Below are 17,239 nucleotides of genomic sequence, written 5' to 3' on the forward strand. Positions count from 1 at the left end.
TGCAGTGGACGTCCATCGGCTAACATGGTGGTGATAATAGACTTAATTATCTAAGGAAACTGAAATGTGGGTTAAAATAGTCAACGCTGGCACTGGAACGCAAAATTACACTGATGATTTGTGGCGTTCCTGGTTGAATTGAACGTAATATAACAGTTTTCAATTGTCTAACAATGACGCTTGTTACACTAAGTGGATTTGCTTTGAGCGTTATTTGAAGAGCGAATGGAAACAACGACTAAGAGTGATTTCAGACTAGCGTATTTTTTGCGCGTATACGTTTGTTTCAGCATACGCGCTTACACGCACGCTTACATTACGCGCTTCAAAAGACCGTACTCGCGTAAACGGGCATATTTCGGCGTGTTCGCTCGAACCGGTGGTGTCGTGTCAGTATCAACATAACATATACGAGCTTACAAGCGCGTTAACGCTCGTACGAGTTGAGCGTGTGCCAAAAAGCGCGCCTATACGTGCCTACGTGCGCTTCGAAAAACGAGCTCATACGCGCGTATAAAACGCTAGTCTAAAACCGCTGTATGCTCGTATTCCCATCAGCTATTAATAAATCAGTATTAGCCAACTAGATTTTCGTATGATTTTCGTCATTTTACATTTTGATAGCTAAAATTTTTGAATCAATTCGTAGTGTATTAAAATTTTTAAAATGCGAAAGAAATTATTACCTCCAGAGAGACCGATACGTAATGTTGTAGCAGTTTATAGAGAGAGGGGGTGAGTCACTTGCTTGGTTCAAACTAAAATACAATTAAGTAGTTGTAGAGCTGTTTGTGACAGAATTTGTCCGGGGAAGTAGCACGCAATGATTATTTGTAACTAACAATATTTACAACTACGACTTCAACTTCGTACGCGAAAATTCTATTTTTCACAAATCCCGCAGGAATCATGCATTTTTTCAGGTTAAATAGTAGCATTTATTGCTCCATGATCTCCTCTATCTTCTAATGACTGTTCTATTAAATTTGGTCAAACCGTTCCAGTGATTAGGCCAGACAAACAGAAAGACAGACAGACAAAAATTTAAAAACTAACTATATGGTATCGTGTAAATAGCTATAAGTACTTGAAAAACAATTTTAAATCACAGACAGACACTTAAATTTTATTCATATGTATTGACGATAATGTTTGCTTTTATAAACAAAAGGTATTGAGGTGACTGAAGGCACATACTTTACCTACTAAATATATATTTAACTATATCATCAACTTTCAGACACAGACTAATTACTTTATCCTGTAATATCTAAATCCTTAATCCTTAGAAAAAGTATAATTGATATAGTTTTCCATACGTACCAAGCTTCTTGAACTAGTAAAGTAGTCGCTTGTCTTAGATTAAAATGTCTGAGATGAAGCCTGAGATGGAAAGCCTTAATTTAAAAGAGATTTCCCTCGGCTTCGACACGCGTATCGTGATTCAATGTTTTTCTCATTGTCTGATACGGATTTGTCTGTAGGGTAGTCAATTGGGGGATACATAAAATATATACTTCATCCTTCATCTTTTATTTATCTCTCAGGATCAATACGTTGTGTTTTTTGTATGAGAGGTACCCTATGTTCTTTGCTGTAGGTCCCTATCTCTGACAACCTCTGCAATATTTTATGAAGCGTCAAAATTTAGTAGGACATGAAATTATTAATTACAATCTCAACGAAGTCATCCATATTCTCCTTTAGTGTGCTTTCATTTGAGACCCCATTTGAGTATATTTGCATACATTCGGTTATTCTTCCCCACTATCAACCCCCAGAACTTTTAAATGGCTCAACCGATTTTCATCAAACATGTCTATGAAAATTCACACGTAAGTCACCTTTTATACAAAAAAAAACTAAATTGAAATCACTTCATCCGTCCGGGAGCTATGGTGTCACAGACAGACTGACAAACAGACAGACAGACAGACAGACACGTCAAACTTATAACACCCCTTTTTTGCGTTGGGAATTCAAAATAAGTAATTTCACTTTTAAGTTCATGCTGTTAGAGAGACGTTTTCAACATTTTTTTTATTTTTTTAAAAAGAATATTTGCCATATTCTTTATAATATGACCAATATTCCCATTCCCCTCCAACTAGTCGGGAAAGACTGTATTAGGAGTGGGTACCACAATAGACCAACGGGGCGGGGATCAAACCACCACCCCTCGGTGATGAGTCCGACCGCTCTTACCGTTAAGCTATTGAGGCTTTTAAAATTTTTTTTTTATTTTATGATATTTTGTCTCATAGCTTTTAATTACACTCCAGTTGTAAGTTAAAGTAAAAGGACCATATCAAGTTTCACAGGATAAAAACCAAAATAGGATTAATTTATTTAAATAAAGTCTGAGCAAGCAAACTCTTACGTCATACCTTGCAAACACTCCTAGAACATGTTACGAGATTTGTCCCAGACAAACGATGAAAGTTAAATAAAAGCTTGTAAAGTGATTTAAACTAAAAATATTTGAATGCGTTCAAACATGTTGTTATCGTATTACCTCTCTAAACCTCAAAGCCGGTGTTTTGTACTATCGTATATCATATAGTACACACATCGTGAAGAGCCCGAATTGCCGAGTAGATTGCAGATAACAATTTCCATTTTCGCAGAAATTACTTGCAGCGCTTGGAGCAATTCGAGAAAGCGATTTTAGCCTACAACGAAGCTCTTCGCTGGAATGTATGTATGTCATTATCTTTGTTGTAAATTTAAAATGTTTTGTTTCTCACATTTTGTCATTTAAAAAAAAACAAACAGTAGTGCTCGCTAATATTAAATTACTTGTTATCTTGTTTTAAATGTGGAACAAAACGACCAAGACTCAATATAAATTCATCAAAATTTCTGCGGGCTATAGACCTGAAGTTCTAACTGTATTAAGTATAACTGTACCTACAGTTAAATCGTCCGTGGGAAGGCAAAACTGATAACTGTACATCTAAAACTGCAAGTTAAACACTGCTACCACAGTCAATAATTGTTGTAAATTAAAATGATTTTTGAAGAGATAACTTCTTAAGGGAGGGTAACCCATACAGAATAACCGCTTGGCAACGTAACGCGTCATAGGCCGTACAGACTAAAGTAGTCCGAAGTAGGCATATTAGTCTAGTTCGGACTACTTATAAATAGTGAATGAATTTTTGTGCGCAACCTATTCTGCAGACTTTTCACCGTGCGCTGCCACCAACAGCACGCACATGCAAGTGCACGCTGTTGGCGGACGGGCACGGTGCGCCCTGCTGCTCCTTGGTTGCGCACCTTTAACTTTTTAGGTGTAGATATTGAGACGTACAAATTGTATGCTGCGGGGCAACATACACCTATTTAGACAGTCGATCTGAAAGAGTAAACTCCATTCGTGCGTCGGAGCTGACACACACTTTTTTATTTTTATTAATGAGAACATACTTAACCTACAAAAGCTAAAGTTTGTAGGCTTAGTATGTTCTTCCTTGATTGAGGACCTCGTTATTGGTACGGCAATGAATAATATTTTCGACGTCTCACCCAAAGAACTCAAGACGGATACTAAAGCAATTGTATAAATGTTACCTACATCCTAGACTATGAGGATTTATTATTCATCCTTTTAAAAGGTGTTTCAGAATTTTTAACTTTGTACAGAATTCCGACGTCCGTTCACTGCTCGGACGAAGTTTGGCTCGTGCAAAATCTACATACTACACTGAAGCATTAGTTGACGCTGCAAGAGCAGCCGGTATATAATTCTATTATTTTAATTCCTCATCATTATCAACCCATATTCTTCTTACTGTTGAGCTCGAGTCTCCTCTCCGAAGAGGGGTTAGGCCAATAGTCCACCACGCTGGTCCAATACGGATTGGCAGACTTCACACACACAGAGAATTAAGAAAATTCTCTGCAACGCAGGTTCCTTTACAATGTTTCTTCGTAGATATGACCTCCCTAGCCACTAGGCTAGGGAGGTCATATCCACTGGGCTATCACGGTTCTTTTACTCGGCTCTCATTGTTTTATATCAGAAATGTAAAAAAATTGCACAATTTTATGCACCAAAATCGAGTTGGAAAGTAAAGTATTCTAAGGTAGTAAGATGTAAACTCTCGCTCAGCATGTACGTAATTACGTTTAAATGGGAACCACCGTTTTTATTCGGATTATGTTAAGTAAACAAACATACAAACGAACAATCAAACCCTTCAGCTTTATAATATTAGTAGAGATTTTATAATTGTAATGCGAGTACAACAGATTTCAAAGGCATTTGTTCGTCTAACTCTAATTGCTCCATAGTGAACGGATCAACATTTTTCTTAGCAAACCTCTTTGAAAGTTCAAATGACTTTACTCACAACTTTGCGTTCCATTCAGAATTAGAGCCAGAAAACTTGACGGCCCTGCAAATAAGAGCACAAACGGAATATGAAAAATGCTCTTTTGAACGTGCCCTAGTGTTGGCGTATCGAGGCCAGCGCGAGCGAGGCTTGCCGAACTTCGCAGACTGTGCCAGATGTGCCGAACAAACCGTATAAGTTTTGATTTAACTGTTCCATACTTAACGTAATTACCACCCACATTGCTTAAGGCTTCTCCGGATTAGATATAAGATAAGGGGATAGTGATCCTGATCACATCTTTGTGTTTAAAGTTTTCCATCCGCTAATAAGAACAATATCGATAGTTTTCTATTTAAGTAAAATGATCATCATCATCATCATCATCAGCCTGAATCCGTCCACTGCTGGACATAAGCCTTTCCCAGAGCGTGCCACCACACACGATTCTCTGCCTTTCTCATCGAGCCACTTCTTGATGTCGTCGGATCATCTGGCTGGAGGGCGTCCTATACTGCGCTTGCTAATACATGGTCTCCACTCCAGAACACGTCTGCCCTAACAGCCATCTCTTCTGCGACAGATATGGCTCGCCCACTGCCAATTCAGTTTGCTAATCCTTTGGGCTACGTCGACTAATTTTGTTCTCTTACGGATTTCCTCATTCATTTATATCATGCTACAATGATAAACAGGAGTAACTGCCTCGTTGGACTTAGGTTCAATTCCTGGGTTGGGTTTTGAAATATTGAGAATTTAATCTCCTTACAAGAAATTCTCAGTAAAAATTGCAATCCTGCACAGTGGAGTAGTTAGTAGTATAACCTTGTGCTTCTGAGAATAACTAAAGCCGTCAGTATTGGTTAAAATCATTAATATCTGATTGTGGTCTCTAAAAAATATCACCAGTCTAAAACCGACCTAACCGCATTGTACCAAAAATAGTAGTAGAGAAGAGGCGGTGAAATTTTGCTAAAAACACATAATGATTAATGAACCACCCCTTAGCAACATGACAAACTGGTTTAAAGGTGAATAAAGAACAAGGTCTGTATCAATTTATATAGATCCGAGAATGCGCTGGAAAAAGTGCGGCGAAAGTATTGTCTTCCATAATCAAGTCATATCCAATGATTGGAATACGAGCTGATTCGGAGGAGGTCTTAACAGTTCCTGAACGTAAAAGTCGCATGAAATCTCCTTCAACACACCAAGTAAATAAGATATCAATAATTAAAAATACATATATTAGAAAAACAAGCTTTTATATAAATGTTATGCTCAAAAATCGAAAACGCTCAGTGAGCGTGAATAGTTCACAACGTTGTGATCACAATAAAACATCCACATGGCGAAATTAGTGTTATGGCTCTAATGAAAACGCACACGACGTTGTGACAATCACAGATAGACTAAATAGCGAAATTCGTGCCGTGGCTGACATGCTATTCGCGGTTAACGCATTAAGGCAATGAAGAAATGCCATGTGAGATCACTGAGCGATTTTCGATCTTTGAGCGTAACATATATACTAATAACGCTAATAGCTAATAGAGCTCTAGGATTCCAGTACCAGAAAAAAAACCTATTTCTAATGTGCCCAAACTCGATTGTTCAATTATAAAACGCCAACCTTCACGCCAGATTCATGCCAGTCTTTCGCTAGATAGGGCCTGAAGTTTAATCTCGTTTACTTAGTATTTTTTTCGAAGGTTGCGAAGGGCTTGCGACTGGGAGTATCATTTCTCATATTACTTAAAAGTAACAAACATCTAAACAAACATCCATACAATCATCCTAACATATTAATAGGATTAGCCAAATATAAAAAAAAATACGTTTTATATTTGGATGGTTGTGGGTCTGCCTGCAACCGTGACCAATGTCAACACAGTCCAAACTCCATAACTTTTTACTATAGGTATTAGGTACTAAGATATCATCACGCGTTCATCATCATCATCACGTGGTAGCATCCCTATAACGGAGTTTGACGGTCAGCTTTCCTGTTTTCCAAAAAGCGATTCAGTTGTGTCTAGAATCAAGGTTGCTCCACTCTTTAATGTCGTCATATCTTACTTTCCAAGATTAATCTTGGAAACGGACAAGATAATAATCTGACAAACTATATGCTTTTATAAAATAACTAGCTGACGACGCGGGGTTTTACCCGCCTGGTTTTCGTTCCCGTAGCAATAGAGGGATAATATAGAGCCTTCCTCGATAAATGGGCTATCTAACACAGAAAGAATTTTCCAAATCGGACCAGTAGTTCCTGAGATTAGCGGGTTCAATCAAACAAACAAACTCATCAGCTTTATAATATTAATATAGATATAAATTAAAAAGATATGGCAATTACAAACTCTCGTTCTATTGTCAAAATAGATAAATTAATTATTCACGTAACTGGATTTCAAAATGAATAGTTCGATATATTTTCGCTCAGCATTTACCAGTTTACATTTCAATAGACAGTCTCGCTTATTCATCACCACTCAAAAAACAATTTCACGTAAGCGTAAAGAATTTTACGTAAACATTTTTCTATTAGTATAAACCATTTTCTATTAGTATAAACTATTTCAGATTCAAGAAATATCCCGCGTGGAAAGGCAAAAGGCCGAACATACATCCCGTCTAATGGCTTCGAAGTATTTGGAGCAAATGGCCCATGACAAATATTTTCTCAACGCATTATGTAAGGACGAAAGACTTTGCTCCGCCAACAAACAGGGTTCTCAGGAATTACAAGAGTTAGCTCATAAAGCACTGGCTGATATCGAGAATAGACAAGTAAGTTTCATCATCATTAATCGACCGACTACTGAGTACGAGCCTTCTCTCAGAATGAGAGGGGTTACGCCAAAAGTTCACCACGCTGGCCCTCCTCATTATGTTTTTCCTTCACCGTGATATTTAGTTTCTTAAAATGCACCTATCTGAAGAGTTCGAGTTGGAGGTGCATGTCCTGGACCGGATTCGAACCTACGCCCTCCGGTATCATAGCAGAGATCATATCCACTGGTCTAGTACGGTTTCTTTCAAGTAAGATTATGTTTATAAAATGTGTTCCAAAACTTTGTAATTTAGAACATGGAAGGTCTACAACTTTAATTAAAATAAGTAAGATACTAATAAGTTTTGTCTACCTACGCAAAATTTTGATGTTATAAGTTAAAATTCCGATAAAGCGCTTTTAAGTTTTGATACAAATTTTTGTTTGTGATACCACTGGGATTAGTAATAGATACTAAATTTAGTAGTCTAAGAAAACCAAGTTTATTTGTAAATAATATCTATAATTATTATTAAATATAATATTGAGGGTCTGTATTAAATGCGCATTATTGGATATTTTAATCAAAACCATTAAAAATTTAATACCAAACGACGTATAACAAACGTGCGCTTTGATAATAACAATCGCCTCTGCTTACTACAGCTCTTGCCTACGGCTCGTGCTAGCAATATCGCTTTAACTCAGCTTACCGCACTTATAATATATCATATCATAATGTATATCATCATGCACTATTACACCAGACAGTCCTCCGAGAACGTCGACCGCTCTACGCCGCTCAAGCAGCAGAAGCAGCGGCAAGAGCGAGACTATCAAAAGCTCATAAGCAAAGAGTGGGTCATGCTCAACGTCAACACATCACTGATGCGCGCCGTTTGGTTCATTCTGCACAAGAAATGTATGAAAAACACGACACTTTGAAGTGTTTAGAAGCAGCAGAGTTTGCTATGGAGCAGATTTCGAGGTTGCAATCCAACATGCTTCCAGGAAAGGATAAGTTTTTGCAGGAGTTGTACGAAATTGTGGCTCAAGCGTTTTTAGATCAGGTGAGTCGTTTCACTTATTTAGGTATTTTGCATAGATTCATTTTAATTTTAACTTTTCAAATATATACTAATATTATAAAACTGAAGAGTTTGTTTGTTTGAATGCGTTAATATCAGGAACTACTGGTCCGATTTGAAAAATTATTTCAGTGTTATAGCCCATTTATCGATGAAGGCTATAGGTTAATTAATATCCCCATATTAACACAGGAACGGTAACCACGCGGATAAAACCGCGCGGTGTCCGCTAGTATATTATTAGTAAATAATATTAGTATATTTCCTAAAGAATATTTGTCAAATCGGATAGTTAGTTACCACCCTACTGGCACAGACGTAACACTCAATACAAACTAGTAATTAGGAGATCTCCTAACTTATATTTACCAAAACGAAATTCAATTTCAGTTCAATATCGCTGACGCAAACTAACCGCGGTTCAGTCGTTTTTGTAACTGAATTTTATTCACAGAAACGTGTTCGAGAAGAAATGAGCGAGGCAGATCGTGAGAAAAGAGCGTTTATTCTGCTGGGAATACCAATATCGCGTGAACCCAGCCATGATTCAATTTTACGTACGCGGCCGCTTGCGCCCCCGCGCGACGCCAAGTGAGTCACTTACAGACGAACGATATTTCTATTATTATAACAGAGATATTCATTCAATATTATCTTAAATTGAAGGAATAACATCCGTTACTATGTTTTAAATAACTCTAACGTGACGACTACAGAAACACTGAAGGGTAAGAAAGCAATTCGATTCTTCATTCATTAAATATGGATGAATAGTATAAGCGCTAACTACGGGCCTTATTAGAAGGCTCAAAGTCACTCAGCGGACGATGGAGCGAGCTATGCTTGGGGTTTCTCTGCGTGATCGAATCAGAAATGAGGAGATCTGCAGACGAACTAAAGTCACGACTGATATAGCTCAGCGAGTCACGAAGCTGAAGTGGCACATAGTTCGAAGAGCCGATGGGCGTTGGGGTCCCAAGGTGCTGGAATGGCGACCCCGCACCGGAAAGCGCAGTGTTGGTCGACCCCCCACTAAGTGGAACGAAGACATTAAGCGGGTTGCAGGGAGCCGCTGGATGCTGGCGGCTCGAGACCGTTTTGTATGGAAGTCAATGCAAGAGGCCTATGTCCAGCAGTAGGCGTCCATCGGCTGATAATGATGATGATGAATGAGTATAAGCGCTACAGAGAAACATACGTAAGTAAGAATATAAAATAAGTATGCTAAAAACACAACTACCTTTTGGCTTGGCTATCGTCGGATAAAAATAGGCAAAATACTATACGGAACCCGGTTATCCTGAGCAGAACGGATAACAGGCAAAAAATACAGGAATGCAAACAATCTCTCTCAATGTAAAGCGCTGGTACTACAGTGATATTAGCAAAAACTTCTTTTAAATCTAGTGAGTTATTACATGTGACTAGTACAGCCTCGCGGGTTCACTCGCGTAGTTACCATTTTCGTGGGAATACGGAAATAAAATATTGCCTATGTTACTCCCTGATTATGTAGCTTTCTACTGGTAAAAGAATTTTTTAAATCGGTCTAGTAGTTTAGGTCCTCTTTTAGTGTAGATTTGGTATTAACAATAAATTTATGCAATTCATCTTACATAATATATATGGAGCCGTGATAGCCCAGTGGATATGACCTCTGCCTCTGATTCCGGAGGGTGTGGGTTCGAATCCAGTCCGGGGCATGCACCTCCAACTTTTCAGTTGTGTGCATTTTAAGAAATTAAATATCACGTTTCTCAATCGGTGAAGGAAAACATCGTGAGGAAACCTGCATACCAGAGAATTATCTTAATTCTCTGCGTGTGTGAAGTCTGCCAAACCGCATTGGGCCAGCGTGGTGGGCTATTGGCCTTACCCCTCTCATTCTGAGAGGAGACTCGAGCTCAGCAGTGAGCCGAATATGGGTTGATGACGACGATACGACGAATATATATGATCAACAACTGTTGACCCACAAAAGAAAATTTCATTACAGTTTTAAATTATTACTCGTACGTATTTGAAAATCTCACAATCGGCCACTTATCATTTTAGACGACGTCTACGTACATTGGAACGCAGCCTAACTCTTAGCGGACGTGCCACGGAACGTTGCTACATTCTACACGAGCTGGCACGCTTGCATGCCGACACTAGACAAGCACACAGAGCAAGGTTTTACGCTGCGAAATGCCAAGCCGGTAAATCCTTTAAAAGTTTTAGTTTCAACACCGTTTACGAACCATAAAATGGACCACTGACTAGCGTGCCGTTTTAGTTAATAGGTATTCGCATTTGACATTGATTTCCACCTCAGACTAATTACCAAAGGACCTACCTCGCTAGGCGTTACCCCTCTGTCAAAAGTATATGATCACGATCTAACGAATTTATATAAGTTGCGTCTATAGAATCGATGTTTTATTGTGTTAAAATTACACGTTAAATTTATAGTTATATATAGTGTAAGAACACAGGATATATATTTTATTGGTGTTAAATATTGTCGATGTGTGAGTTTACCTCGTCCCTCTCAAGGACAGACAATTTTGTTGATGAATTTGAGTACGATACAAGTCCCAAGGTAATTGGTCGGAGGATTTTTACATCACAACACCATATACCCTGAACCATTTGACAACTTGTCAGTAGACCTATTAGATCAGCAAAAACGGCCACGCATCAGTGTGTCAAATATCGAATCGCCTTGTCTCGTTTCTTTACACAGACCATGCGTAAGTTGTTTCCTTTTTTTCACCATCTTCTAATAAGTTTGATATTTAGAACATAGTAAACGCTAAATCTAACGCCTTTAATAAATCCAAGGTCAGAAAGGTGATGCACAAGTTTTCTCTTTGTCATCTTAACATAAATTAGGAAAGTGACAAATCTTATGGTTAGAGTATCCAGATTACATATTGTATTAAGTTGTATAGTTTTTCTTTTTTAATATCATTACTTAACGATCAAGTAAGTAGTCTACTGTCTACGTGCTTTATATCACAAGGACTTTGGTTCTACATTCTGCAAATCATTACAGAGGCGAAGTCTTCAAGCCAGCACGCTTGGTTGCTCAACGCATCGTTCCTCCTGGCACGATGTCATGTTATACAGAATAACCGTCCTGAAGCCCGCGCCCAACTGATCGAAGGAGCCGCACTAGCTCGCTCGTTCAAGTACCCGGATGTAGCTGCGTTTTTTGACACGGTACATATAATCAATAATTCAAAAAACATCATCATCATCATCATAACCATAATCATCTGATGAACAAAGGCCTATTAAAGCCAAACAATATGGTTTTGAGCCCTCATCCGGCGGCTCCCTGTTACCCGCTTGAATCTTGATGTCATCGGTCTACCTACTTGGTGGTCGACCAATGCTTTTGTTGTGGGATCGGGGAGTTCTGAAAGTCTTGGGAGTTCAACGTCCAATCGGGTAGTCGTATAGGTATTAACACAGAAGATAAAACGCTTAAGCAAGGTATAAATGACATATTTGATTTGATAATCAAAACTAAAGCTACTACTTCAAACCTGTTTCGGTAAGCTAAATACAAACTCAGCTGACACTGTTTGCAACGGTACTTTCATCAACATCATCATAATATTGTCACCAGTAGGACATAAGCCTTTTGTAAGGACTTCCAAACATCACGATCCTGAGCCGCCTGCATCCAGCGAATCCCTGCGACTCACTTGATGTCGTCAGTCCACCTTGTGGGCGGTCCAACATTGCGCTTTCTAGTGCCCGAATCAGAAATAAGGAGATCTGCAGAAGAACCAAAGTCACCGACATAGCTAAGTCAGTACACAGTTCGAAGAGACGATGAACGTTGGGGTTCCAAGGTGCTAGAACGCTACTATATTTCTGATAAAATAAATTTTTTAGTCATCATTAACATTAATGATCCACTGTGGAGTCAGAGATCACTCTTTTTATGAGGAAACTTAGACCATCAAAATTGGATAGCTGATTCTGTTCTTCAGAGTTAGATGGGTCGGAGATTTCCACACGGGTGTAGTCACATACATCTACTAGTAAGCATAATATGCATAAATACATATTATACAACTTAAATCGCTGCAGAAGGAAGCGAATCGCATTATTACAATATTCGGTACAACTACCAGTAAGAACAACCGGAAGCAATAAAAGCGCAATTTCGCCCGCGTCCAAATGGACGTAGAGGAACATTTTTGTTATAATATATACCGTCATTATATTTATTACTAGCTGACGCCCGCGACTTCGTCCGCATGAAACTCGATGTAAACTTTCAACTACCCCTATCCTACCCCTACCCTACCCCTAGCCAACCCCTAGCTTACCCCTACCCCTACCCTACTCCTACCAATCCCTACCCTACTTTTCTGGTTGATTTTTTACACTTTGTGTCCGAAAAACCCAAATATCTTACGGAACCCTATTTTTTTCCAAAATAAAATTTTGCCTATGTTACTTGTGCATAATGTAGCTTTCAAATTGTGAAAGAATTTTAAAATCAGTCCAGTAGTTTTTGAGCCTATTCATTACAATTAAACAAACAAACAAACATACAAACAAAGTTTTCCTCTTTATAATATTAGTATAGATACTAATTTATGATACCATAAAAACTAAAGCTTAGCAAAAAATACTAACATCGTATCCTGAGAGTTTGGTGATTTTCTATCAAATTTAATCTTATCATGAAAATAAAGACGATAATCTCTTTTTACAAAAAAGAAAATATTTAACATATTAATTTATTCAAATATTTTCTTAGTAACTATATACAATACATTTAGATTTTCATATTGAAATATTCGTTATAATGCGCATATTAGCTTCACAACTTCATAAACGCTTAAACCATTTCTCAATTCGTTATTCGTTCCTCATTTATTTATTTTGAAAAATTCCACCAAACCACTATCTGGTAAACACTACTATTATAATTATATGGTCCTAGCTTACGTCCACAACTTCGTTTGCGGGTAATTCAGTTTTTTATTAATCCGACGGGAACAATGGATTTTCCCGGGATAAAATAAGTATCATATGTGTTGCTCAATCGACCTTCTATACCATTAAGTCCCCCATAAATCGGTCCAGCCGTTCCAAAGATTAGATATATATAGACAATCAATCCAAAAGTCACTTCTATTTATTTATCATCATCATCACCATCACCATCACCATCACCATTACCATCTCCATCACCGTCACCAATATCATCATCATCAGCATCCATCATCGTCATCACAATGTTGTTTTTCAGTGCGTAGATATATCACTGGAGGGTGAGGTGGAGACGCATGACTCGATACTGATGAAACGTGAGAGGGCGATGGTCAGTCTTATGCAAGACGACGATCTTCGCCAAGCGGCTGAGCATTTGTTCCGAAGGATGTCTGTTTTACCCCCTTCGAGGTAAAAATAACATTATTTTGTACTGAAATAGTAGTTACCGTTCCCATAACATTACGGGGTTAAAATATAGCCTATAACACTCAAGGATAGTGCAGCTTTCCAGCATTGAAAAAATTTTGACGTGACAACGTCTTATAATTCGATGAAGTCAGATGCAAACTCGAAAAAAGATGATGTCATGCGTCGTTCCCTCGCTCTAGGGTTGCCAACTTTTTTTACAAGAAGTAGAGTATATTCTGGTCTATGAAGATTATTAAACAGTATTTTAGAAAAACGAACATTTTTTTGAAAAATGCAACCATTCCATCAGTATTTTCTTATGACGTTATCACGTTCAACTATCGTCAGTAAACCGACTTTACAGATAACCATTTTTTTCATATCGGTAAGTAGTTTAGCCTATTCAATGCAAACAAACAAACAAATCTTTCCTTTTTATAATAGTATAGAAATAAATGTACGAGTATTTATGTCATGAAACTCCCATCAACAACTAATAATTCAATATAAACTTTTAATGCAATATGCAGGCTCGTAGTATGTTTGCACGACTGGGTACTATAATAAAGATGAATCGATCGACTCCTCATTCATCATAATTGGCCTAATATAGAGTTATCATGCTATCGTTTAAAATTTAAACAGTCAATACAGCTTCATTTAACTGTCATTTGCCGTACATTTACCGTTTTAGTCGTCGTTATCAACCCATATTCGGCTCACTGCTGAGCTCGAGTCTCCTCTCAGAATGAGAGGGGTTAGACCAATAGTCCACCACGCTGGCCCAATGCGGATTGGCGGACTTCACACAGGCAGAGAATTAAGAAAATTCTCTGGTATGCAGATTTCCTCACGATGTTTTCCTTCACCGTTTGAGACACGTGATATTTAGAGTAGAAATAAATAAAATTGATTTATTCGGTCCTCAAAACCTTCCCGGAGACTATTTATAATTTATAATCATTTACAAATCTAAATAGATTCTTTATTATCTTTTACATGTGTTTTTTTTATTAGCTTACGTTTAATAAAACCTAAAAAGTAGACCTCGGTAGTAGTTAATATTAAAAGGGAATTTTCAGACGTTTCTCCGTCATGCCTGGAGCACGGACTGAGGATAGTGCAGAAGTTCCATCTAATCGCCGAGCTTCCATCATGCCACGGGTCCAAACACCAGTCAAAGTTGCTCACAAGAAACACCATCCACTTGGATTCCAAGATTTCGACATTTAATCAACCACTAATAAAATTTAAATCACAATATTTATCTAATTACTAGCTGACGCCGCGCGGTTTCACCCGCGTCGTTCCCGTTCCCGTGGGAATACGGGGATAATATATAGCCTACAGCCTTCCTCGATAAGTGGGCTATCTAACACTGAAATAATTTTTCAAATCGGACCAGTAGTTCCTGAGATTAGCGCATTCAATCAAACAAACAAACTCTTCAGCTTTATAGTATTAGTATAGATGGAAGAACAGCTTGTGATGGCTAAAAATTCACATGTTTTTAAAACTAAAATTGTCAGCTCATGCTCCTACTATACGATGATACTAATACTAGCCGACGTTCGCGGTTTCACCCGTGTAGTTCCCGTTCTCACGGGTACGGGAACTACACGTGTATGTCGCTCACAAACAACGTTGCTTTCTAGTGGTAATTTTTTTTTAAAAATCGATTCTAGAAAATACCTACAACAATATCACTTTACTTCTTTGTAATATTAGTAATAGATTTTATGAGAAATTGCATACGCTGTTGCTAATCACTTAACTTCGTGGTAAGGTTTCGCAAAAACCTGTCAATGATTAAATTTAATGATCTCTAGAAAAGAGTTATCAAAATACTAAGTACCTGATAACTGGAGATTTGATTTCTTATATCACGTGGGAAATACAAAAAAATACGTTTTGTATTAAAAAACATTACCCTCCTTCTGACGCAATACCTCAAATCTACCTCCCAAAGCCACCAAGGTCCAAACTCTATAGGTGCGCCGTATTTACCTTAGAAGCATGAACTGACTAACTATCAGCTTCATTGATGAGGAAAGTCAGGCGATCACAGATTAATAGTTCAATATAATCTTAACTAACTGACGCCACGCGGTTTCACCCGCGTGGTTCTCGTTTCCGTAAGAATACGGGGCAAATATATAGCCTAAAGCCTTCCTCGATAAATGGGCTATTTAACACTGAAATATTTTTTCAAATCGGACCAGTAGTTCCTGTGATTAGCGCATTCAATCAAACAAACAAACAAGCAAAGTCTTCAGCTTTATAATGTTAGTATAGATGCAATAATAAAAGTTAACAAATCAAAAATACTAATGCTATTTATTCCCAAATGTTAAGTGTGCTTGGAAAGAAAGGTCGCCACTCAGTTAAACAATTGACCAATATAGTTTTATGTACAAACGCGTAGTTAAACAAAACGGTCGATTCTAATGAAACATTTCTTTTGTGTACACTCAATTCCCTAACCCAGTGGTTCTAAACCATTTAGTACAATTAGGGACTATCAATTAAATATATTTCCGGTCGTGGTCTGTAGAGAGGTCAATTCTGTATATGAAGTATATTTCCAAAATAACTATCAGAGGGTGATTACTGATCGATACTGATGCTATCAGTTAAATTGTCTGTCTGTCTGTCTGTATGTTCATTATAGAAACAAAAACTACTCGACCGATTTTAAAGAAACTTTGTACAATTATTCTTCATACTCCTGGGGTGGGTAGGTGTAGGGTATGGGTAAGGTAAGGCTACGGTAGGGGTAGGGTAGAAGTAGGGTAGGGGTAAGGAGGGATAGTGTAGGGGTAGGATAGGAGTAGGGTAGGGCTAATGTAGGAGTAGGGTAAGTGTAGGGTAAGGGTAGGGTAGGGGTAAGGTATTGTAGGGGAAGGTTATTGGTAGGGTAGGAGTAGGGTAGGAATACCTTCATTTCTATGCTTGATCACTCTGATCAAATCATTAATCAGTGACAATATTTAGTGATATTTTTGTGAATAACATGGAACATTTCGGGTACATTAAGGGCCCACCAGTGGTCCACATAGTTTAAAACCACTGCCCTATCCGCTCGATTAAATCCAGCCGATGACCTTTAGCTCGGAGCGAGTAACCTTAGTTTGCTCATATAACAGAAAGCTGAAAATAGTCCAATCTGATTGAATGGCGGCACGTAACCATCTAATGTAACTTCGATGTAATTACTCCTGGGATTTATTTTGCAAACATACGGTGGAGTTACGTATAGTTATATAAACTCTCCTCCTATAGTTAGTAATATACGTTCTGACTAGTAGGATGAAATTTAGATTAAAGGACTTAGACGTTTTGTTCCTTTATTTAATTACTAGCGGACGCCCGCGACTTTGTCTGCCCTTAGGCCTCTTTTATCCAGCCCTTACAGTAGTATCGCTAAGTAACTAACTTCTCCCGTTTTCCCAACTTCACTGCTCTGCTCTTATTAATTGTAGCGTGATGAAAAGTATACTATAACCTGCCCAGGAGTATGAAGAATAACTGTACCAAGTTTCGTTAAAATCCGTGGAGTAGTTTTTGTTTCTATAACGAACAAAGAAAAACAGACGAAAATTTTACTGATTGGATTTTTG

The 17,239-nt window shown here is 38.0% G+C and overlaps 1 protein-coding gene across 1 annotated transcript; it reads left to right on the forward strand.

Annotated features, from left to right (window-relative positions):
* Positions 1–667: 667 nt before the first annotated feature.
* Positions 668–14,852, forward strand: LOC112053931 (uncharacterized). Its single transcript, XM_024093550.2, has 12 exons — positions 668–735; positions 2,628–2,697; positions 3,646–3,739; positions 4,375–4,529; positions 5,405–5,551; positions 6,927–7,133; positions 7,884–8,186; positions 8,659–8,795; positions 10,260–10,405; positions 11,245–11,411; positions 13,468–13,619; positions 14,702–14,852. Exons 1-12 carry the CDS (start codon positions 668–670, stop codon positions 14,850–14,852), a joined length of 1,797 nt encoding a protein of 598 aa, XP_023949318.2.
* Positions 14,853–17,239: the final 2,387 nt, after the last annotated feature.

This window comes from Bicyclus anynana, chromosome 11 (genome assembly GCF_947172395.1).
Source record: "Bicyclus anynana chromosome 11, ilBicAnyn1.1, whole genome shotgun sequence".
Taxonomy (NCBI): Eukaryota; Metazoa; Arthropoda; class Insecta; order Lepidoptera; family Nymphalidae; genus Bicyclus; species Bicyclus anynana.

What these genes read in the sequence shown, in the direction of transcription:
- LOC112053931 (XM_024093550.2), top strand. Translation starts at nt 668, where the DNA reads ATGCGAAAGAAATTATTACCTCCAGAGAGACCGATACGTAATGTTGTA. An exon ending in TGACGCTGCAAGAGCAGCCG is followed by an intron (nt 3,740 to 4,374) that starts GTATATAATTCT and finishes CGTTCCATTCAG; the next exon opens with AATTAGAGCCAGAAAACTTG. An exon ending in AATCTCCTTCAACACACCAA is followed by an intron (nt 5,552 to 6,926) that starts GTAAATAAGATA and finishes AAACTATTTCAG; the next exon opens with ATTCAAGAAATATCCCGCGT.